General features: G+C 38.5%; 2 protein-coding genes and 1 pseudogene across 2 annotated transcripts; 2 read left to right on the plus strand and 1 right to left on the minus strand.

Moving 5' to 3' along the window:
* Positions 1-484: 484 nt before the first annotated feature.
* LOC108813085 (calcium-dependent protein kinase 10) lies at positions 485-3,448 on the plus strand. The gene is made up of 7 exons (XM_018585520.2): positions 485-1,343; positions 1,971-2,114; positions 2,203-2,355; positions 2,438-2,553; positions 2,643-2,810; positions 2,886-3,116; positions 3,205-3,448. The coding sequence occupies exons 1-7, from the start codon at positions 686-688 to the stop codon at positions 3,376-3,378; spliced, it is 1,644 nt and encodes a 547-aa protein (XP_018441022.1). The 5' UTR covers positions 485-685; the 3' UTR covers positions 3,379-3,448.
* Positions 3,449-8,624: 5,176 nt separating this feature from the next.
* Positions 8,625-11,412, minus strand: LOC108813084 (protein NRT1/ PTR FAMILY 2.9-like; annotated as a pseudogene).
* Positions 11,413-14,672: 3,260 nt separating this feature from the next.
* Positions 14,673-15,602, plus strand: LOC130495771 (uncharacterized). Its single transcript, XM_056987276.1, has 3 exons — positions 14,673-14,740; positions 14,832-15,413; positions 15,464-15,602. Exons 1-3 carry the CDS (start codon positions 14,673-14,675, stop codon positions 15,600-15,602), a joined length of 789 nt encoding a protein of 262 aa, XP_056843256.1.
* Positions 15,603-25,276: the final 9,674 nt, after the last annotated feature.

The raw sequence follows: 25,276 nt of genomic DNA on the forward strand, positions 1-25,276 counted from the left end.
TTTCAGTTTATTTGACTAGTTAGTTGAAATAATAAAAATATAATGGTTTCATAACCGTATAAAAAATATGATGACAGTACCTTTTATTTTCACTTCTTATAACTACTATGAATCTAAATATATAATAATTGTTGACCCAAAAAATTTAATAATTATTCAGTTCCATAATTTTATTTTTAATATTTTTAGAACTGCAAGAAGATATCTATATACTTATAACCGATTAACTTGACTATACAATTCATATTCCATAAGTGAAAATAATATCTTCAGTGATTTCTTCATGTCTTTTATTTTACCATTAGATGCAAAAGCTAAATCTAATAAACTCAACATTAAAGAAAAATAAAAAGAGTTTCTTCATTTTGTGAGTCACACGCTTGGACCAAAATCCCATCCAGAAGAAATATAGAAAAATATCTCAGGTTAACACGTCAAAATATTAAATGCATTTACAATAGTTAATTTCATATAAAGACAAATCAGAAGCTCACTTATTTGATCTCCTTTACATTCCCGAAACCGAAAATTTCGAAAGACTCGACTTTTCTTCACTTGAACCCGCGTTTTTCCGCCGGGAAACACCGCCACCGCCATCTCCGGCCGGATAGAAACAAAGAGATAAGCTTTTTTTTTTTTTTTTTGTCAATAAGCTTCTGTTAGTCGCTGAGTTCTTGACTCGGCGATGGGTAACTGTAACGTCTGCGTGAGGCCTCCCGAATCGGAAAACTCTAAACCGACTCCTAAACCGAAGAAAACCAATCAAAACCGGAAACTAAACCCATTCACCTCCGATTTCATCAGATCTCCGGTTCGAACACGCGGCATCAAGGACGTGATAATCCCCACGAGCCACCAGACCAAGATCACCGACAAGTACATCCTAGGCCGAGAGCTAGGTCGCGGCGAGTTCGGAATCACCCACCTCTGCACCGACCGCGAGACACGCGAAGCCCTGGCTTGCAAATCGATCTCCAAGCGGAAGCTCCGAACAGCCGTCGACGTCGAGGACGTGCGCCGCGAGGTCTCGATCATGTCCACTCTGCCTGACCACCCCAACGTGGTGAAGCTCAGGGGGACTTACGAGGACAGCGAGAACGTGCATCTGGTGATGGAGCTGTGCGAAGGCGGGGAGCTTTTCGATAGGATCGTGGCGAGGGGACATTACACGGAGCGTGCGGCTGCTGCTGTTGCGAGAACGGTCGCTGAGGTCGTGATGATGTGTCATGTTAATGGGGTTGTGCATCGTGATTTGAAGCCTGAGAACTTTTTGTTCGCTAATAAGAAGGAGAACTCTGCCTTGAAGGCTATTGATTTTGGATTGTCTGTCTTCTTCAAACCTGGTCTAGTTTCCATCTCTTGAGTATGCTTAGTGAAATGCTAGGCCATAACTAGATTATCAATTTGGCGGATTAGGCCTTAATTAATTGTTGATTGATTTTATATATATATTCTACATTTTTATAAGATATTTTAGTTTTCTGGATTTAATTACAAAATTATTTTGATGAATTTGTAGAAGTAAAAGGAATTCTACAAATTTGTGGATTTGTAGTAATATTATTATTTAGATCGATTTAAAACTGTTTTGAAGAATGTTTTTAACCAATTTATTTAAATCATATAAATCTTTTTGGTTAGTATGCTTAGTGAAATGCTAGGCGGATTAGCTATTAGGCGGATTAGGCCTTAATTAATTGTTGATTGATTTTATATATATTCTACATTTTTATAAGATATATTAGTTTTTTGGATTTAATTACAAAATTATTTTGATGAATTTATAGAACTAAAGGAATTTTACAAATTAGTAATATTATTATTATTTAGACTAATTTCGATTTAAAACTGTTTTAAAGAATGTTTATAACCAGTTTATTTAAATTATATAAATCTTTTTGGTTAGTATGGATTTGCCGCCTAGACTGATTTTTTACTATTAGTGTGTAAAGTTTATTCCTTTATTGCAGGAGATAAGTTTACGGAGATTGTAGGAAGTCCATATTACATGGCTCCTGAAGTGTTGAAGAGAGATTATGGGCCAGAGGTTGATGTTTGGAGTGCTGGAGTTATCATCTACATCTTGCTCTGTGGTGTTCCTCCGTTTTGGGCCGGTTAGCTTCTTGTTTTCTCTTTTTTTTTTCTTGATATATACAAAGTTTGTGTGATTTGTCTGCCTAAGTTTGTGGTTTCTGTTGACAGAGACGGAACAAGGTGTTGCTCTTGCTATCTTGAGGGGAGTTATTGATTTTAAGAGAGACCCTTGGCCTCAGATATCAGAGAGTGCCAAGAGCCTTGTGAGGCAGATGTTGGATCCTGATCCCACTAAGCGTTTAACTGCTCAGCAAGTGTTAGGTAATGTTCTTTTTATGCTCTTTTGTTACCCTGATTTGGTCCAACTGATTCTAACGCCATCACTAACCGTATCGCCTCTCAGCTCACCCTTGGATACAGAATGCAAAGAAAGCTCCAAATGTTCCGTTAGGGGATATAGTCAGATCAAGATTGAAGCAGTTCTCTATGATGAATAGATTCAAAAAGAAAGTTCTTCGTGTATGTTGTGTTTTGCCTTTTAGACTTTCAAATTGTCTGGTCTCTTTAATTTGTTTTTGATCATTATCATCTCTCTTTGATGACCCCAGGTAATAGCTGAGCACTTGTCTATTCAAGAGGTTGAAGTGATCAAGGACATGTTCACGCTGATGGATGATGACAACGATGGTAGAATAACTTACCCGGAACTCAGAGCTGGACTTCAGAAGGTTGGCTCACAACTTGGTGAACCAGAGATCAAAATGTTGATGGAAGTGGTAACTTTCTGCATCACCTCTTCTCTTATGAAAGAAAAAAACATAGCTGAAAATCCTTGTGGGGTTTGAACGCAGGCTGATGTTGATGGGAATGGGTTTCTGGACTACGGAGAGTTTGTAGCTGTGATCATTCACTTGCAGAAGATAGAGAACGACGAGCTTTTCAAATTAGCTTTTATGTATTTTGACAAAGATGGAAGTACATACATCGAACTTGATGAGCTAAGGGAAGCTTTAACTGATGAGTTAGGCGAACCAGACATCAGTGTTCTAAACGATATCATGCGCGAAGTTGATTCTGACAAGGTTCTGTCTAATCTCTAAAATAACCTTCCATAAGGCCTAACAGTTGAGCTTGTAAAGAGTAAATAATGAGAGTGTTTGTTTTTGGCAGGATGGGCGTATAAACTATGATGAGTTTGTTACGATGATGAAAGCAGGAACGGATTGGAGAAAGGCATCAAGGCAATACTCAAGAGAGAGGTTCAAAAGCCTAAGCATTAATTTGATGAAAGATGGGTCACTACATCTCCATGATGCTCTCACTGGACAATCTGTCCCTGTTTGATTTGATTCGTTTTTCACTGTTTGTTCTTTGAGAGATGATGGTCCTTAAAAGATAAATATTTTGGTTTGTATTTGTACGTATTATTTTGTTCAAATGTTCTATCTTTATTATCACAAACCCAACTCAAAACCCTAAACCCAATCAGGAATAAGTACAAGATCTTTACTACACTGAGACCTCATCAAGCTCATTAGAAGACTTGTCCATGTCACTATACTTGGCCACAACATCTTTGTAACGGGACCAATGTGAGACTAACAAGAAATAGGCAAAGTTTAGAGTCATCATACCAGCAACAAAGTAGTAGAAATATGTTAAGATTAGAGTTACGATCTCTCTCCCTCTTGTAACTCCCTTAACAATTAATATATGAAAAGTACGATTGCAATATAACAAAGGGAAATCCCGATTACAAAGTACTGAGCTGATAAAGATACTATGATCTCATGTCGTTCATAGCTGCAGGTCTCATAGCGACTCTACACACATCAATAACAGCATGAAAACTAAAAGTAACAACTAATACTTATCTTATACGAAAAGAAAAGTATCTTCTTAGCAAAGCCTCTCTCTCACTCCGAGGCTTTGCTCTTCTTCCTTTATTCTTCTCCAACGCTAAGCCTCTCCTCCACTCCGAGGCTTTGCTCAACCAACTCGTTTCCTCCCTTCCTCTGTTCTTCCTCAGTACCACATGATCTCTTCCTGAAGTAGACCTGCTGCAACGTATCAATACCCCGCCCAACGAGACGTAGCTTGTCCTCAAGCTGAAATTCAGGAAACTGTTGCGCAAATTCCCACCCCAACATCCACGAAGACTCATGCGGTGGTAGGTCCATCCACTGCACAAGTACCTCCAAACACCCAGTCGCTGTGTAACGTGTTTCCAGTATCTTGTCAGGCGTCAAAATGAACTGACCTTGCGGTGAGAACGACTGTGGTAGCGGAGTGAACTGCGTAGTCGTCCCCACTACTTGTTTCAGTTGCGAGACATGGAACACATGATGCACACGAGACCCCTCAGGCAAACGTAGACGGTAAGCAACCGGTCCAATCATAACTTCAAAGGGACCGTAGAACTTAGCGGCTAACTTTTGACACAAGCGTCGCGACACCGACTGTTGGCGGTACGGCCTGAGTTTGAGGAAAACCATATCTCCCACCTCAAAAGAGAGCTCGCGACGATGCTTGTCAGCTGACTTCTTCATCCTCTGTTGAGCCTTCTCTAGGAACAACTTCAACTGATCGAGCATGCTATCACGTTCCTTAAGGTTCGTTTCCAATTCGAAGTTGGCAGTGGAGCCAGGCTCGAAACGCAGCAACGGTGGTGGATCCCGACCATAGACAACCTTGAAAGGAGTGGTCTGGATCGCAGTGTGAAAACAGGTGTTGTACCAGTACTCAGCCCACAACAGATACTGCAGCCAAGTCTTCGGGTGAGTGGATGTGAAGCAGCGCAGGTATGTCTCTAAGCATCGGTTTAGCACTTCCGTTTGCCCATCAGTTTGGGGGTGAAACGCAGTGCTATACTTCAGCGTAGTACCTGCCAACTTCATACACTATTTCCAAAAGGAACTCAACAAGATTTTGTCGCGGTCAGAGACGATGGAGGCTGGAAACCCGTGGAGTTTCACAAGCTCCGAAGTGAACTTAGCAGCCACATCAACTGCGGTGTAAGGGTGCTTGAGACTGTAGAAGTGGGAATACTTGCTCAGTCTGTCGACAACGACAAAGATCACACTTGTTTTGTTCGATGATGGCAAACCATCGATGAAATCCATGCTAATGTCCTGCCATATCTGTGAGGGAATAGGCAAAGGTTGCAAGAGGCCTGCTGGAGTCAATGTTGAAGACTTGTGAGTCTGACAAATGACGCACTGAGTCACATACTCCTGCACTGTCTTGCGCATGCCATCCCACTGAAATGTCTGTTGGATGCGCTTGAGTGTTTTGAAAACGCCCGAGTGCCCCCCAACAAGACTGTCATGGTTCTCCCGTAAGATTAACGGAATGAAACGCAAAGTAGAGGGTATTACTAAGCGCTTCTTGTACCACAACCTATCATCAGCCACAGAGTATCCTAGCTTCATAGGAACTCCGGTTCGCACTTGCTGAATAATGGTCTGAATGTGGTCAGACTGCTCAATTTCTGCATAAATATCTTGCAGCTGAAGCACATTCGGAACCAACAAAGCAAACAAGGACGAACAAGTCTCCGGAACAGAATCCTGCATCTGTCGCGAGAGACCGTCGGCTGCTTTATTCTCAATCCCCGGTTTGTAGATTATGTCGAACTGAAACCCCATTAGACGAGTTAGCCAGCGTTGATAGTCCATGGAGACTTCGCGTTGTTCTAACAGGTATTTCAAGCTCTTTTGATCCGTGTGAACCACGAAACGACGCCCAGTGAGATAGTGTTTCCACTTGAGGACAGCAAACACTATGGCCATGAGCTCTCGTTCGTATATCGGTTTCAAACGTTCCCGAGGAGTCAAGGTGTGACTAAAGTAGGCTACATGCCTTTTGTTCTGCATCAGAACTGCTCCCAAACCAAACCCAGAGGCGTCTGTCTCCACTACAAACAGAGCCGAGAAGTCAGACAGAGAGAGAACCGGTGCAGTCATCATAGCCTGCTTGAGCTTGTCAAAAGCAGTTTGAGCCTCCGCAGACCACGCAAACATATCTTTGCGTAGGAGAGAAGTCAGAGGGTGTGCCAACTCCCCATAGCTCTTGACGTAGTTGCGGTAGTACCCAGTCAAACCCAAGAAGCCTCTTAGTTCCTTCACAGTGCGTGGAGTAGGCCACTTCTGCATCGCCTCAGTCTTTGAAGGATCAGTGGCGACTCCAGCTGCAGAGATGATGTGGCCTAGATAATCAACCTGAGGTTGGCCAAACACACACTTCTTGCTGTTCGCAAAGAGAGAGTGTTCACGCAAAGTCTGCAACACGATGCCTAAGTGTTCATCATGCTCCTCAATAGATGCGCTGTACACTAGAATGTCATCAAAGAAGACGAGGACAAAGCGACGTAAGAATGGACGAAAGATCTCGTTCATCAAAGCCTGAAACGTCGCAGGAGCGTTCGTTAGACCAAAAGGCATGACGAGGAACTCATAGTGACCCTCATGAGTGCGGAAAGCGGTCTTGTGAACGTCCTCCTCCTTCATCCGTATCTGATGGTAACCGGAACGTAAGTCGATCTTTGAGAAGACCTTAGCGCCGTGCAGCTCATCAAGCAGTTGGTCAATCATCGGGATAGGGTATTTATCGGCGATGGTGACCCGGTTGATAGCTCGATAATCTACACAGAAGCGCCAGCTTTTGTCTTTCTTACAAACCAGCAACACCGGGCTCGAAAATGGGCTCTTACTAGGTCGTATGATCCCACTCTTGAGCATTTCAGTCACCATTTCCTCCATAGCTTCCTTACTTGCGTGTGGGTAACGGTAAGGACGGACTGAGATTGAAGTCACTCCAGGTTGCAAGTGAATAGAGTGTTCGCGGTTGCGCAAGGGAGGTAGCCCTTGAGGTAGCGCAAACACGTCCTGAAAACGATCCAAGACAGCCTGAACTGACGGTGTAGTACTCAGAACCTCCACTGATGTAGCACCCAACTCTAACACCTCCATTGCAGACAAGGACAGTTTCTGAAACTTAGCCGGGGACTGGTGCAGATTATGATCCCCACGAAGAGTAACCATCTGCCCCTGATGACGAAACGACCACTCCTGACGCTCCCAATCAACTTCACATTTACCCAAACGCCTTAGCCACTGCACTCCCAGTATCACATCAACTCCTCCCAGCTCCAAATAGATGAAGTCATCGGTAAAAACAGCACCTTGTAGCACAAACGGAACCTGACGACACACACCAAAAGCCTCCACTGAAACACTGTTGCCCAATAGAACCTGAAACTTGCGACTAGTGTCCAAGGGTAGCTTAGTGTGTTTGACGACGTGTGGCGCCACAAAGTTGTGCGTCGCTCCACTGTCAATCATCACTACCACCTCTGCATTACCAATCACCCCAGTCACTCGTGTCGTCGTCGGAGTGTCAATCCCCAGAAACGCGTTGAAAGACAACCCCATGACCTCTTCAGCTGTACCAGACGCTTCTCCCTGCGCTATCTGAGTATCCTCTCTGTCCACCAACTCAAACTCGAAGCCATTGATCACTGTCATAATCCTCAACTCTTTCTTGGGACACACGTGAGTCTTGGAGTAAGGACCACGGCACTTAAAACAGATGTTATCACGCCTCATTGCATCCAGTTCTGAGTCAGTGTAGCGTAGACGAGGTCTGTCGTTACCCCCACGGTTCATCTTGCTCGTGTCAAGCTGCACTGTACGCTGCGAAGACGATCCCGAAGTACCCCACGAACGGTTCTGCACTGCCTTAGACTGCCCTGACTGCAACGCAAAGCTGACTGACTGACAAAAGGCGCTCCCTTCCATACCAATCACTGCTGCAATATGCTGATGTAGTCCATGCGGCTCTTTCAGCTTCACTACTTCCTATATCTCCTGTTTCAGCCCATTAAAGAACACATCAACCAAGTTAGATTCATCAATCCCCCGCACAATAGAACGAAGCTCCTCAAACTCGTTGACGTAGTCATGAATGGAGCCTGTCTGTCGCAGAGAAAACAAACGTTTGCCTGGCTCCTCCTCGATCCTCTGCCAAAAACGAGCTACCAAACGTCGCTTGAATTGATGCCAATCAATGAAAGGATCATGTTCCATTTCACCGTTGAACCAGTTCAAGACGGGACCTTCCAAACTCAGCGAGACCATCTGCAAACGATCAAGGCCCTGGAAGTTACCTAAACGAAAGTATCGTTCTACCTGTGCAATCCAGCCAAAAGGGTTCTTCCTAGAAAACACAGGCATCTCGATCTTCTTAAACATCCCCTCCCTATTCTCAAACACCGAAGGAGGAAGACCCATACCAGATGGTACGTGATCAAACGTCGAACGCATCGGAGGAAACCCCATCGGACTCATGGAGTCAGACGGAGAAGCGAGCCCCTTTCCGTTCGGTTTCTCACCACCACGTGCTAGCTCCATACGTTCCAGCATCTTCGTGATTTGTGCGAAACGAGCTTCAGATCTAGCATCGGCAGCTTCCAGACGTCTCTCCACCATCGCGAACTGAGACGCCGTATCTTCAGCGTTCTTCGCCAAACGTTCCCACTCGTCGCGAAGAAACGACAACTCGTGAAGTTTCATCGGCGTCGTACCGTCACCATCTCCAGACGATCCAACCATATCCGCCATAACGAACAGCGAGCTTCGATCAGATCACAAACGCACCAATTTGTTAAGATTAGAGTTACGATCTCTCTCCCTCTTGTAACTCCCTTAACAATGAATATATGAAAAGTACGATTGCAATATAACAAAGGGAAATCCGATTACAAAGTACTGAGCTGATAAAGATACTATGATCTCATGTCGATCATAGCTGCAGGTCTCATAGCGACTCTACACACATCAATAACATCATGAAAACTAAAAGCAACAACTAATGCTTATCTTATACGAAAAGAAAAGTATCTTCTTAGCAAAGCCCCTCTCTCACTCCGAGGCTTTGCTCTTCTTCCTTTATTCTTCTCCAACGCTAAGCCTCTCCTCCACTCCGAGGCTTTGCTCAACCAACTCGTTTCCTCCCTTCATCTGTTCTTCCTCAGTACCACGTGATCTCTTCCTGAAGTAGACCTGCTGCAACGTATCAAAATACTCGAGTCTCCCCTTGTTTAGATCTTCTGGTAGCCAGTTCCCGGCCGATGATCCCTCCATGATGTCGTGCAGCGTGGATAACAAGAAGCTGCTGAGGTAACTCGACAATCCTATTCCGCAGTAGTACAAAGAACCCGTGAAACTTCTCATGTTCTCTGGAAACTGTTTGTAGTAAAACTCCATTTGACCAACTCCAGCTAGAGCGTCTCCTATACACATGAGCACTAGCTGAGGTATCAGCCACATACCGGACATGGAAGAGATTGCGCCTTTTCTCGGTGCAACCTCTAGCGTCGGCCTTGTGAGAGCTACCGTTCTTCTGTGTTGCTCTATAGCTGCGGACACCAACATACTTGTGATGCATAGAAACATACCTGCTCCAACTCTCTGCAGTTGTGTGATACCACCGTCTCTGCCTGTATACTTTCTAAGGAAAGGTACAAGGACGCAGTCGTAGATAGGTATAAATATCGTCATTCCAAGCATCAAGAAAACAGTATAAGACCCTGCTGGAATCTGGAAAGTTCCTGAACCCAGATGTCTTTTGGATTGAAGAGACTGAAAGATTGTGTAGGTTGTTTGTTGGATATAAGCTAGGTAGAATAAGGCGGCGGAGAGCCAAATTGGTAGCACCCGGGTCACACATTTCACTTCCTCCACTTGCTGCACACTACATAGCTTCCATACATCCGCTGGAGATCCATCTATGTTCAATTTATCATCTGGTGTTTGGATTGCCGCTTTGTCAAGAAACCTGGAAATTAACAAAACCCTAAAACGTGTTCCACAAGAAATTCAGAAGGAAGGATTTTATTTTCAGTACCTAAACTGATTTGTATGGCTCAGCTTTGAGTTCTTGAAGTCCTCTGCTATGTAGTTGTACAGACCCGCAGAAGACGAACCGATAACTTTTAATCTCCTTTTGTTGATCGCAACGACAATGACTCTTGTTATGCTATGAATGGGACTGCCACTGGCTTTAACCTTGACATAGAGCTTAGAACCAGCAAAGAAGATGATACAACCAAGTAACTTAAGAATAGCTGGGATGGCTAAACCTATACTCCAACTCACGTTTGATTGAACATAGACGATGAGCGTTAACGACACCATCTGAGCAAACGTGAAGGTGAAGAAATACCAATTAAAGAAACTATCAACCCCTCGTTTCCCTTCTTTCGTCTTAGGGTTGAACTGGTCAGCACCAAAAGGAAGATTACAAAACCATTGCTCCGGCGAGAAACATTATCTGTCCAATGGATGGCCCCTTGTACACGCTTCCTATTTCCTTACCGCATTTAGCTGGATGCAGCTGGTTAATCACAGCCGTTAGATCCATCGCCACCGAACCCTTTTAACGAAACAAAACAAAAGATTATATACTTTCAGACACAAACATCAAATATCAGTTAAAACCTGTGTAATGAATTGGTATTAATCATACGAGGAAGCAAGCGATCATGGCGAAAGATAAGGTTTTGTAGCGGCCGAAGAAAGAGTCACAGAGGAATGCGGCTACGATGGTGCCAAAGTTGCTTGTACCACCGTAGATGTTGACGACGGTGGCCGCCGTGATGCTCTTCATGTTGGAAACTGTTGTTAAGTATATAACAAGATTCGATGAACTCCCAACTATTCCAAGCTTCTCAAATGTCTCATTTCCTAAGTTAAAATACATAACATTAAGCTTTTATGCTGCTTATAAACTCCTTTCCCTTCAGTTCTTGCCAGGGACGAATTTAGATGATATTTTTTGTGGGTGCATAAAGTGTATAAAACAGATTAATAGGTGTAAGAAAAATATGTTTTCTAATAATATTCTTTCATTTTACCTAACAAAATAACAAAATTTGTAAAAAATAGTGGGTGCACATGCAACCAATTGCTTACACTGTTTTCGCCACTTGTTCTTGTTCGTTTCAAGATCAAAATGTTAAAACTGGAAACAGATTCATTAGAGCTAAACTCTTTTTAGTAAGTTAAAAATCAACTCATGAATTTATTGATTCTTAAAAAAAAGAATTTATTGATCTTTAAAGTCTAAGTTCGTAGAAATTACAGTGGACTTTGTTAGCTTTCCTGTTCGTCTCAAGATTAGAGTGTTTAAGTAACTAAAACAGTTTAAGAGATGATATGGATCAGTTAGTACCAATGATGAAGGACATGACTTTCCATCCTCTGTAGATAATCTTAGACTCATCATCATCTTCCTCTGTAATGTTCATCTCTGTCTTCTCAACCTCCATGGCTCTCTTTCTCTCTCTCTCTGCTCTTACTCTCAGCAAATACGTGTAACGTGTTTGTGTGTGTGCGCGTATGTATATTAGTGGGAAGTGTGAAGGACTTCACTATTAAGAACCAAACAATCAATCTTATTAAAGTTGAAGTACCCATTGAAAGTGTTTGGAAACAAGGATATGATAATTAATGAGATATGTGTTTGGAAACAAGGATAAGAGAATTAATGAAATATGTTTGGAAACATGGATAATAGAAATATGTATTTTTTTTATTTACACATTTAGTCATTGTATTTCTAATAAATTAATAACAAATAAGAATCGTTTAGCAACATGAATAACATATTTAATACTTCTTTTTAGTTAAACATTTAGCCACTGTTTTACAATAAATTAAATAACATTCTTACTATATTTTCTTTTATTTACAATTCTGTCACTATATTTACAATTCTTTTTATTTACAATTCTTTATGGTGAAAATAAAAACACAAACTGAAATATAAATAGTATATTATATAAAACAATTTTTAAACACACAATATTATTACCTTATTTAGCTTAGTCAAATATAAAAATTTCAAGAGTTCAATTTTCAAAAAAATATATCATAAAATTAATAATAATTCATAAAAAACTAATGCAAAAAATTAAAAATTTAAAACATGGATAAAAGTATGTCAAGAAGAAAAAAGTAATTGCTTATGTTATTAAAAAAATTGGAAATCCATTATATCAGTTTAAAAATATACAAAATGGACTAATCTAATTACCTAAAAACATTGTTTTTCTAAAATAATCATAAAATAAAATTTAATGGTATATATACATATTTAAAATCAAAATAATAATTTAAAATTTATTTATATCAAAAATTAATCTAAAATATGCATATATTCAAAAATTTATCTTTACTAAAATATTTTCCAGTAACCATTATTAAAAAATATTTTCAATATATATAAGAAAAATACAACAAAAAGATTAATTTCATATACCAACTTAAATTATGGTTTTATATTTCACATTAAAATTTAAGAATATAATATATGTGATTATTTATAAGATGGTACATATAAAATACTATTAATTATATGACTATTTATATGATGGACCAATACAATTAGTTACATGATGACATATATATATATATATATATATATATATATAATACATAATAGTGACTAGGGCTGGGTGTTCAGGTATCCATTCCGGTTAGTTTCAGTTCTGTTTGGGTTTCGGGTTTACGGGATCAAAGATTTCAGTCTCATTCATATATTTCTAAATTTCAAATCGAATTATGACTAGGCTGGGCGTTCAGGTATCCATTCGGGTTCGTTTCGGATCTATTTGAGTTTTGGGTTTCAATGGTCAAAAATTTCAGCTCCATACAAATATTTCTAAATTCCAGTTCAAATTATATTCGGATCTTTGCGGGTTTAGTTCGGGTTCGGATAACCCATTTAAATTATTTTTTAAAATTCATTATATATTTAAAATTTCTTAAAATCTATAGATAAAATAATATATTGTATATAAATCTGAATAACATATGTGAGAATACCTAAACTTAACATATAAATTAGTTTGGTTTAAATTTTGGATCAAAAACCAATAATTATTTTAAATAATTTTGGTGTTTTGAGTGTACTTCCACTATGTTAGATATTTGTATTTGACTATTTATATAATATATATATATATATATATATATATATATATATATATATATATATATATATATTTCAAGTATTTAAACCAACCTGAAAGTATCATATATATTCTGAATTTTTTATATACATTAAAAATAAAAATAATTAATATATAAGTATATAAATCTTTTTCAGATACATTTTGATATCCAATTCGAATTGGTTATGGTTTCGGTTGTCTAAATATCAAAATTTGGAATAATTTGGATATTTAATCAACTTTGATTCGGGTTTGGTATTACTCTTTCGGATCGTGATCGGTTCGGTTCTTCAGATTTTAATTTTTTATCCAGCTTTGATATTGACATAAAAAATAAATAGCAATATATTTTTAAAATATATACCCGCACGGGCGTGCGGGTCAAAATCTAGTTGGACATTAAAAGCAATTCCATAGTATCTAAATAATAAAAGAAAAAATAAGAGAGACATTAAGAAAATACCTCATTTAAATTTAAATATTATGAGATACTCTTTAAAACCTATAACGACATTTGGCAATTTTATAAATAACTGAATTTCTTTTTAAGAAATAAATTCTAATTAACTAATTAAGTCTCATTAAAATAATATTTTATTTAATTTATAATCCATATACTCTTAGTGTTAGTTATTTAATATAAAATAATATATTATTGTTCAAAAAGGAAGAATTTATATTTTCAAAAGAAAAATAAATATTTATTATCGTTTGGTTTTTAGTTTAATTCAATAAAGTTGACAACATTTCTACTTTGACATTTGCCAAATCATGAAGAGAGAATCTCCTAATTAACATTACCTTTTTCTTTTAAACTTTATTGTTTGTTATCAAATACTTTCTTTCTTTTCAACTTTAATCATGTATGCATTTTTATAAGAAAATCATGTCTGATCGCAGTGATTGTCGCTTTACATCTCATTTACATGATTAAATGTTATTTTTCCTTACCTCAACACTCAAGAGCGGTAATTAGTATTTTTGTGTGTGGTAAACTAATTCTGCATATCCTTATGAATATGTTATACACCTTGATATATCAAAGAAATTCTCTCGACGTAATTTAGCAGTTTCCTTTAGGCTTTCTTCCTGTTTGCTAAAATTCACATTTCAGTGAAGTGGTGTTTGGGTTTCAAAAAATAAGTTTCTCTTAGCAAAAAGTTATTTTATTTTTTTTAGTTTACTAGCAATCTCATCTCAGAACTGAGAAAATTTATAAGATTTGTTCTTGAGGCTCTGTTCGTTTCTTCTTCAGTTCTAAGGGATTTCATCGGATTATAGCAACTTAACTCTCGTTTTAGCTTGTCAAAGAGGGGAATCGTCAATGTTGTCATATCTGGATAAAACTCTTCTGCAACATTCGCCTTAAGAAGATGACGAACCTTTTGTGCTTTCTGATCATATGGAGTATTACTCAACAAGTAGGAATTCCCTAAACTTAGTGGGTTGTTTTTTAGATCTTCAGTATCAGAAGATGTCTGAATTAATCCTCGACATGCCTAGAAAATAAAAGCTAAATGATAGAGTGAGAGGAGTGGCTCCATCGAAGGAAAAGTTTCAGTTTATCTTCAAGCATTAACATGATATGCTTGATGTGCTTAACAAAGGCTTTTATACTCACAACATGTGGCTCATAGTTCTGGAGAAATGGGTCGAGAAGCCACTGGAAGACTGTCCTCAATATATTTCAGTGTGGGTTCATATACGATTATGAGAGAATCCAAAAAAGATGTTATACCTGCCAGAGGCTCACTCATGAGTAACCTCAATGTACTATCTTCAGGAGCTCGAAAATCGTGACTAAGCAGTTGGCAACATCGTCGGCGGAGAGTAAAAGACAGGAGGTATTGGAGAAGATAGATAAGTCTGATCCTCTGTTTGGGCTTATTCAAGAACATTTTATTGGCGTGGATCCTTTATCTGGAAAACCAAAGATCGTTAAAGAAGTTTTGGATGACATGAGACTCTATATACGTGCAGCTTCGGGCCCTGAGAAGATAGGGAGAAAAGTAAGGAAATCCATCGAAGATTTAGCTAATGATCCTATTTCACATATGACTTTCTTAAGGCTGGAATCTCCTCCTTCGGTCACCAAAGCTCTGAATAAAGGTAAATGGATGGTCTATAATTTTAGTTCTCAAGCTGAGACTAATCAAAGACCTGAGAAACTTATGGCGAGTGCAATTTCGGCTGAATTTAAAATATTGCAGTCTGGAAAAGTGGTGACAAAGATGCCTCCTGTGTTGGATCAAACTGATTTAAATCATCATGGATTCTCTATAGTAGGTCCAACGGGTTATAGTGCTGGTTTTTACCAAACCACTACTTCCGGGACTCTATTGAAGAAATCAAAGGGGAGAAAAAGGCAAGACACTTTCACTAAAATATCTGATGTTTTAACGCCCATGGTAAAAGGGTGTTAAAGGCGGATACTAAAAGAGGCAAAAAGGTGGGAGAAGGAATGATGTCTGATATGAAGAGGAAATCACAAGAAGATGTCGAGCCATCTCAAAGCTCTGCAAGGTTTAAGAAACCATTGGTGGTTCTACCTTGAGGGACCGCACATTATCTAAAATATCTATGATCAATTTGAATTGCCAGGGATTGGGCCGTGCACATGACCTGGCCATTCCAAGACTACATGAGATGCGGAAAAAACATTTCCCGGACATTTTGTTTTTGATGGAGACTAAGCAGAAAATAGATGTTTTGGTGGATCTACAGACATGGCTTGGCTATGATTGAATAATGACAGTAAATCCTATCGGGTACAGCAGATGCTTAGTATTAATGTGGAAAAAATATGTAAATAGTGATTTCAAGTTTGTAGATAAGCATCTGGTAGATTTCAATGTTAAATTTGGAAAAGACATTTTTTGTTTCATGTGTCTATGGTGAGCGGTGATGACCGATGGACAAAAGCTTTGGGAAAGATTATCTCGTATTGGCGCCCACAAGAAAGATCGTTGGTGTAGTGTAGGTGATTTCAATGATATTAGAGACAATGATAAAAATCGGTGGAACTAGAAGAAGTGAGACATCGTTTCAGGCAATTGATGAAATATGCTTCAGATTGGAGATATGACTGAGTTGCCAAGTACATGGAACAGTTTTACTTCGGGTTGCCAGAGAGGAACTTTGTCGATTCAATCCAAGATAGACATATGTTTTGGAAACAAGAAATTATTTCAGCTTTTTCCTGCATCTAATAAGCGAGGCTCAAATCACATGCCTGTTTTAGTTAAGCTGATCACTGCCTCAGAATCCTATAGAAGAAGCTTATGTTTTGATGGAAGATTTTTGCACAAGGCTGGAGTTAGAGAAGAGATCAAGAAAGCTTGGCTAACAAATCATCCCTTATTTAAAACAAATGTTTCAGATAGACTGAAGAGCTATAGAAAGGCGCTAAGTAAATGGAAAAAGAAGGAGAATTTCAACTCGCGGGATAAGATCAAACAGATTCAGTGTGCTTTAGAGCTGGAGCAATCTACGATGTTTCCCACCATTTCGATAACCCATTTTCTTAAAATGGAGCTCATTCATGCCTATAAAAAGGAGAAATATTTTTTGGAAGCAGAGGTGCAAAGATAAGTAGGCTGTCAAAGGGGATTAAAAACCAAATATTATCATGTATCTGTCAAAGCTAACAGGTCAAGAAGGAGAATCATCAAACTGATGGATGATAGGAGGCAAGAACACTTCTCTAAAGCAGCAAAAGGGGAGGTCGCGACGGAATACTTTCAAAAGCTTTTCAAGTCGACAAACTCTGGTGATTTCATGGTTTGTTTGAAGGATTCATGAGCAGAGTTACTGATGGGATGAATAAGGAACTTGCCAGAGAAGTCGATAGAGAAGAGGTTAAGTATGCTTTTTTTTCATCAAAGCCAGCAGTGCTCCCGGTCCCGATGGGATGACATGGCTTATTCTTCCAAAGATATTGGAGCACGGTTGGGGATCAGGTGACGAAAGAGGTGCATGATTTTTTTTTGCAACAGGTCAGTTCCCTGCCAAATGGAACTATACACATCGCTGCCTGTTGCCAAAATTGATGAACCGATTTTCATGTCTGTTTTGAGTCCCATCAGTTTATGTTCGGTCCTCTACAAGATAATTTCGAGGATTCTGGTCACTCACCTCAAACCCTTTCTGAAAGATATTGTATCACCAACGCAATCAGCGTTTGTAGAGGAGAGACTCATTACTGATAACACTTTGAGGACAGAGAGATCTATCTCAAAAGAATTCATGGACATCAAATTTGATATGTCGAAGGCGTATGATCGTGTGGAGTGGGGGTATCTTAGAGCGCTTCTGTTGACAATGGGTTTTGAGGTAAAGTGGATTGGATTGAAATTGTGATGTTTTGGGTTTCCACGGTTAGGTACTCTGTTCTCATTAATGACTAGCCTTTTGGGAGCATCCAACTGGAAAGATAGATTATGCAGGAAGACCCTCTCACTACAAGAAAATAACCTTATTGTAACTATAAATTTTGTCACAATATATAATCTTTTCGCCACAGATTTTGTATTGTGATCAATGTGTGATAAATTATAAAAAGTCAAGTCACAATAAAATGGTCACAATCCAGTTTTTCTATCAAAATCGTCACGGTTGTAGCGACGATCAACTATGACCACAACTTTGTCACGAATTGTGACAAAATATAAAAGTCACAAAAATTACACAATTTGTTACGATTAAAATGTCACAGATACGTCATAAACCGTGACAGAAGTTTGTCACTAATTAGTTAGAAGTTGTTACAAAATTTGTGTTAGTTGTTAGTCACTTACTCTGACCAAAATAATGTCACAATTGATGACGGATAAATAGTAGTGAAATTGTCACAAACACTTTCTATTTCTGACGTTTTGTTGGTACTAATATTACAAATCATCATTTTTAATAATATGAAAAAATGGTTGCAAGTTAGTCATATATCGTGACTACATAATTTGATTCAAGGAGGGAAATCTGTGGCTTTCTTCAGTGAGAAGCTTGGTGGGGATACTCTTAATTATCTCACTTATGATAAGGAGCTGTATGCCTTGGTGAGAGCCCTCGAGACATGGCAACACTATCTGTTCTCTAAAGAATTTGTGGTGCATACTGATCATGAGACTCTCAAGCATCTGAGAGGACAAACTAACCTCAAAAGGAGGCATGCTCGCTGGATTGAGTTTATAGAGACTTTTCCCTATATCATCAAGTATAAGACGGGCAAGGAGAACATTGTAGCTGATGCCCTCTCAAGAAGATATGCTTTGATCGCCACAATGGAAGCAAATGTGTTGGGATTTGAGTTCATCAGACTTATATGGAGAAAACCCGGATCTTGCTGACATCTACTCAAGCTGTACAAGGGGACCACAAGGGAAGTTCTACTTACATGAGGGGTTTCTATTCAAAGGCAGGAGACTGTGTATCCCTCAGTGTTCACTGAGAGATTTAATCACTAGAGAAGCTCATGGAGGAGGACTTATGGGACACTTTGGAGTAGATAAAACACTTGCTGTGGTCAGGGAGCATTTCTATTGGCCGCATCTCAAGAAGGCAGTAGAGTCTCATTGTGCAAGATGTGTAACTTGCAAGAAAGCTAAGTCTAGAGTGCAGCCTCATGGTCTTTACATGCCACTGCCGATTCCCACAGCTCCTTGGTTGGACATCTCCATGGATTTTGTACTAGGGTTACAAAAGATTCAACACAAGGATTCAATCTTTGTTGTGGTGGACAGATTCTCCAAGATGGCACACTTCATACCTTGTGCCAAGGTGAATGATGCGTCAGCTGATCTGTTCTTCAAGGATGTTGTGCGCTTACATGGGGTGCCTAGTACCATTGTATCTGACCGAGACACCAAGTTCCTCAGCCACTTTTGGAGAACACTATGGAAGAAGTTGGGGACTAATGCTTTTCTCCACTACTTGTCATCCCCAAACTGATGGATAAACTGAAGTTGTCAATAGGACATTCTCTACGCTGCTTCGAGCCACCATTGGGAAGAACATGAAGAACTAGGTCGACTGCATTCCATTCATAGAGTTTGCATACAACTGAGCTCAGCACTCAGCTACCAAGATGTCACCTTTTGAAGCTGCTTATGGATTCAATCCGAAAACCCCTTTAGACCTTAAACCCTTACCTCCAGCTGAAGTTGTCAGTCTAACCGGGGAAGCTAAAGCTGTTTATGTCAAGGAGCTCCACCAGAAGGTTCAAGAGAATCTGGAGAAGAGAACTGAGCAGTACACTAAACATGCTAACAAAGGCCGCAAGGAGATTATATTTGAACTGGGGGAGTGGGTTTGGCTACACATGAGGCAAGAGAGGTTTCTAACCAGAGGAGTTCCAAGCTGAAGCCAAAAGGAGCCGGCCCATTTCAAATCATTGAGAGGATCAACAACAATGCCTACCGTCTTGACCTGCCAGGTGAGTTGAATGTATCTTCCACTTTCAATGTTACTGATCTATCTCCTTGTTTTGCAGATGAGCCAGTTTTGAGATCAAAACCTTTTGAAGAGGGAGAGAATGATGAGGACATTAAACCAGAGCTTGAATCAGACCTAACTGAACCTGATATCCAGGACATGATCAGCAACATAACCAAACCAGAGATAGTCCAAGAAATGCCAATACCAACCGTATTCAAGGAAGCTATCACTAGACAAAGAGATAAGATACTTCAACATAAATTTAATGAGAGCATGATACTTGCTTCTGACCTTGGACAGGTTAAACCAGCTGATGAAGTTACCAAAGATACTATCAAGAAAATTACCTTGAAGATTGAAGATTCAAGCTTGAAGAAAGATGAACTAAAGAGTGAAGGTCTTTGGCCATTCATTCCGGATCGAACCCACAACAATTTGAGGATCATTACCATAGAAGATCAACTTGCCTTGCAAGAGTCTTGGACGGAGCTAGCAACTAGGCCAAGCTTTTTGTGTGTGCTCTGTTTCTTGTTCTTGGTTTTGTCCCAAATGGATTTTCCAGAGGAAGGTTTTTAACGAGGCCACAACCAGCTTTACATATCTCTTAAGTGCAATCTCGGTCCAAGACTATGAAAACTTATGTCATTTATTTATGTTATCATCTTAAACTATAGTTTTTTTATTTCATTTATGATTCGTGACCTAGAGGAGCATGTTCCTTTAGTCTCATTTGTATGTTTCTCAAACCATCTTTTGAGGGCAGACTTGAATAATTTTAAACTTTCTTCTAAAGAAAAATCTAGAGCTCTCTAAGCAAGAACTCGCCTCCTTCTCTTTGCCTTGTGAGACCAGCACCTCCACGGCCTTGAGAAACCTTGTGTTGTATCACGAGCTTTCCACCACTCGTGTGGTGCACTTCAATCCATCAGTTCCTCTCTAGATCCCTTTGGTTGATTAGATCAGTCCAAAACCGGGTCACTCTTGTGCTAGATCGGCTCCCTCTCTTTTGCTAGGAGATTTTACAGCTTTTGTCAGCCTAGGCTTGTATCAAGAATCAAAGAATAATATATAGGGCTTTTTGCAAAATTGACTTAAAACTCAAAGTCAAATACAAAACTAACCTATGCTTTTTTTTTGAATTTTTCTTTTGTCCTCTTCATCCCACAAGTTCACATTATTCACGAAACTGCCATTAATTTTTTTTTCTTTTTTTTTTCCGAAAGTGACATTTTTACTCTCTCAACCTCATCATCTTCAAGTATTTACAAGATTACCATTGCCATCAATACCCTAACCACCATGAACAACCAATTTGAAGCTCTTAATGCATCTCAAATCGATTTACACTCTCTTTTTCCCAATTGTTATGAACTAAAAACAACATTTCTTTCACTTTGTCTCCATATTCATCCAAAAAAACTCAAGTTTTTGATTATAAATTTTTTTATGGTTGATAGAACCATTCAAGCTTATGATTCTTGGTGGGTTACTTTCGTTTGAGGTTCTATGTGGTTGGAAAAGACTTTTGTGTGTTAAAGAAGTCATCTCACTAATTTAAGGTATGAAATTGATTTTTTTCCAGATCTGTTCGCCTAGAAGACTTACAGGTAAGTCTTCTGGCTATAGAAGACTTACCAGAAGACTTACAGGTAAGTCTTCTGGCTGTAGAAGACTTACCCGTAAGTCTTCTGGCTGTAGAAGACTTAAGAGTAAGTCTTCTGGTCAAACTGGATGACTTACTTGTAAGTCGTCCAGTTTTGTTTGTTAAAAAAAAAACTCCAGACGACTTACTCGTCTCGGATAAACGGGTTAGTTTTGTATTTGACCGGATTGTGTCAGATATTTGACTTTTTCTGGACGACTTACTTGTAAGTCATCTCTGGGAAAACAGGAAAAATCAATATTTTATTATTTCTAGACGACTTACAAGTAAGTCTTCTCAGGTTAGTTTTGCGATTGGAAAATAAAACTTAAATATTAAATTTTTCCTAGACGACTTACTTGAAAGTCGTCCAGTGAGACGGCTTAAGTTAAGTCGTCCAGAATTTTTTTTCTGAGATTCTGGTCAAACCTTACTTATCTTAGACGACTTTTAAGTAAGTCGTCTCACTAGACGACTTACAAGTAAGTCGTCTAGGAAAAATTAAATATTTAAGTTTTATTTTCCAATTGCAAAACTAACCTGAGAAGACTTACTTGTAAGTCGTCTAGAAATAATAAAATATTGATTTTTCTGTTTTCCCAGAGATAAGTCGTCCAGAAAAAGTCAAATATCTGACACAATTCGGTCAAATGCAAAAATAACCTATTTGTCCTGGACGACTTACTGGTAAGTCGTCTGGAGTTTTTTTTAACAAACAAAATTGGACGACTTACTTTAAAAGTGAATTGCAAAAATGACCTCTCCAGACGACTTACTAGTAAGTCTTCCAGACTTATGTTTAGTAAACTTTCATTTTCTCTAATAATATAAAGAATTTTTAACATTTTCTTATTAATTCATGTATATTAATCAATATTGGAGATACTGAATGAAATTTATAACATAATTGATGATATATATGAGGTTACCAACATTCATGTTACTCAAAGTTTCTAGCTAATATGTTTTTAACTCATACATGTTCTATCTTTGTTAATGTGTTTTATTTTGAATTTTTGCAGATGACACGTTAGATACATGCATTATATGGAGAATAAAAGCATTCAGATGTTGTGTATAAAACAATACAAGTCTAAAGATTTAACAATTACAGAAGACTTACCAGTAAGTCTTCTGATAAGTCTTATACACAAAAGATTTACCAGACGACTTACTGGTAAGTCTTCTACAAAAAAACATTTTCAACACAAACTTGTAAAAAATGTGTTATGCTTTAACTAGTTACTATTATTTTTTTCCATCTCTTAAGTATTTTTGTTATAGAAACCAATGATGATTATTGTTATGAGTTGGAACAATGGTTAAAATGCTTCTTAAAATGTTGTATCAGTATGAGGCTACCAACATTCTTATTTATTACATATATTACATCTTGGGAAACATTATTAATGATTTTACAAAAATGTCACAACTAAGGGAGTACACATGTAAATCACAAAACATACCACAAACAAACTATTGTATATCATTTCTCTACAAAGACAAGCTTAGACTCCACTTAATATGGAAGAAAAATTCTTCAGAAGTCTTCTAGGCGGTCCAGGCGACTTCCAGGACGTCCAGAAGACTTCCAGGACGTCCAGAAGACTTCCAGGACGTCCAGACGACTTCCATGAGGTCTAGACGACTTCTAGGAAGTCCAGACGACTTCCATGAGGTCCAGACGACTTACAGGAGGTCCAGACAACTTCCAGAAGGTCCAAAAGACTTCCAGGAGGTCCATAAGACTTCCAGGAGGTCCAGACAACTTCCAGGAGGTCCAGAAGACTTCTAGGAGGTCCAAACGACTTCCAGGAGATCTAGAAGACTTCCAGAAGGTCCAGACGACTTCCAGGAGGTCCAGAAGACTTCCAGGAATCTCCTGGAAGTCGTCTGGACTTCCTGGAAGTCGTCTGGACTTCCTGGAAGTCGTCTGGACTTCCTGGAAGTCGTCTGGACTTTCTAGAAGTCTTCTGGATCTCCTGGAAGTCGTCTGGACCTCTTTTAAGTCGCCTGGACCTCCTGGAAGTCGTCTGGACCTCCTGGAAGTCGTCCGAGAAGTCTTCCAGATCTGAAAAACCTGCATATCCAGATCTGAAAAATCTGCACATCCAAAAACGTTCAAATGGCTTAAAAACATAGAAAATGAGTAGAAGATTAGATAAACATACTTATATAGAACACACAACGTACATATCCAAGTGGAAGTTGAGAACCATCTGATTAAAAACCTGCAAAAAAAAGATAGATTATTCAGAAAGACATGAGACAAAACTGAAAAATTCATATAAAGTTTGGTGTTTTCAAGTCTAAGAGATTAGAGTGGCTTTGGAGAGTATTAGTTTGAGGAAAAAGGTAAGAACTTTATGCAACAAGAGGTTACAAAATGAAGAAAAATGAGATATAAAAATAGATTTCTAAAATTAATAGATCTATCTTTAAATGAGTGGAAGATGAGAATCATGTGATGTAAAACCTGCAAAAACAAGATAAATTAGTGAGAAAGACATGAGACAAAAACAATCAATTGATATAAGCTTGGTGTTTATAAGTTCAAAGAGATTAGAGAGAGGTTTGAGAGTTTTAGAATGATGAACATTACATTTTTGTTGCAGCCATTTGAGAGGAGGAGAGAGAATGTGTAAATTTTTCTTTATATAGGGAGACAAAAAATCCAATTAGGTTAAATATTTTAGATTCAGAAGACTTTCAAGTAAGTCTTCTGAATAGAAGACTTCCTAGACGACTTACTTGTAAGTCGTCCAGAAGACTTCAATATTTTTAGCGGGAAACTCAAATATTTTTAGCGGGAAACTAAATATTTTTAGCGGGAAACTAAATACTTTCACTCATCTATGTTGAAAACAATCACTTTCATTGTATCTTAATTTATATCACTTATAACATATGTTAATTACATGATTTCAATTTTTCATTTATCAAAATATTTTTTTATAAATTTTATAAATTATTTTTAAGATCAACTATACCAGAAGACTTACTTGTAAGTCGTCTAGTCGTCTAGAAGACTTACTTGTAAGTCGTCTAGAAGACTTACTTGTAAGTCATCTAGTCGTCTAGAATACTTACTTGTAAGTCGTCCAGACCCTAAATTTAACCCCTAAACTAAATTGACTAAAATTAACTAACTAAATAAGTTATAAAATCAAACTAAACTTGCTTAATGTTTACTATACACATAAATAAACACATTTGGGTAAATTTCATATTTTTCAAAAATACTTTTATGCTTTCCAAAATCCAAAATTTAGGGTTTAAAAAAAAATTGAGTTTTTCTACCAAAACCGAGAAATCGGGTTTTTTCGCCAAAATCGGGAAAATGAATTTTCTCTGTCAAAATCGTAAAATCGCACAAACTGTAAAATCGGGGTTTTCCGCGAAAATTGAGAAATTGGATTTTCCCGCCAAAACCGAGAAATCGAATTTTTCCGCCAAAACCGGAAAAATCGAGTTTTCCTGCCAAAATCGAGAAATTGAGTTTTCCGCTAAAACCGTAAAATCGGGTTTTCCCACCGAAACTGAGAAATCGAGTTTTCCCGCCAAAACAGAGAAATCGGATTTTTCCGCCAAAACCGGGAAATCTAGTTTTCACGCCAAAATCGGAAAATCGAGTTTTCCGCTAAAACCGTAAAATCGCCAAAACCGTAAAATCAAGTTTTCTTGCCAAAACTGAGAAATCGGGTTTTCCCGCCAAAACCGGAAAATCGAGTTTTCCCGCCAAAACCGTAAAATCGGGTTATCCCGCCAAAACCATAAAATCGGGGTTTCCCGCCAAAACCGTAAAATCGGGTTTTCCCGCCAAAACCGTAAAATCGGGTTTTCCCGCCAAAACCGTAAAATCAGGTTTTCCCGCCAAAACCATAAAATCGGGTTTTCCGGCCAAAACCGCAAAATCGATTTTCCCGTCAAAACTGCAAAATCGAGTTTTCCTACCAAAACCGCAAAATCGGGGTTTCCCGCCATAACCAAAAAATCAGGTTTTCCCGCCAAAATCTTAAAATCGAATTTTTCCGTTAAAACCGCAAAATCAAGTTTTCTTGCCAAAACCAAAATTGTTGTATTTATGGATTAATTTTAATTTTATGAACTTGTATATATAATTATAGGCTTATAAATTAAAATCTAAAGTTTTC

This window comes from Raphanus sativus, chromosome 6, assembly GCF_000801105.2.
Source record: "Raphanus sativus cultivar WK10039 chromosome 6, ASM80110v3, whole genome shotgun sequence".
In the NCBI taxonomy this organism is placed as follows: domain Eukaryota; kingdom Viridiplantae; phylum Streptophyta; class Magnoliopsida; order Brassicales; family Brassicaceae; genus Raphanus; species Raphanus sativus.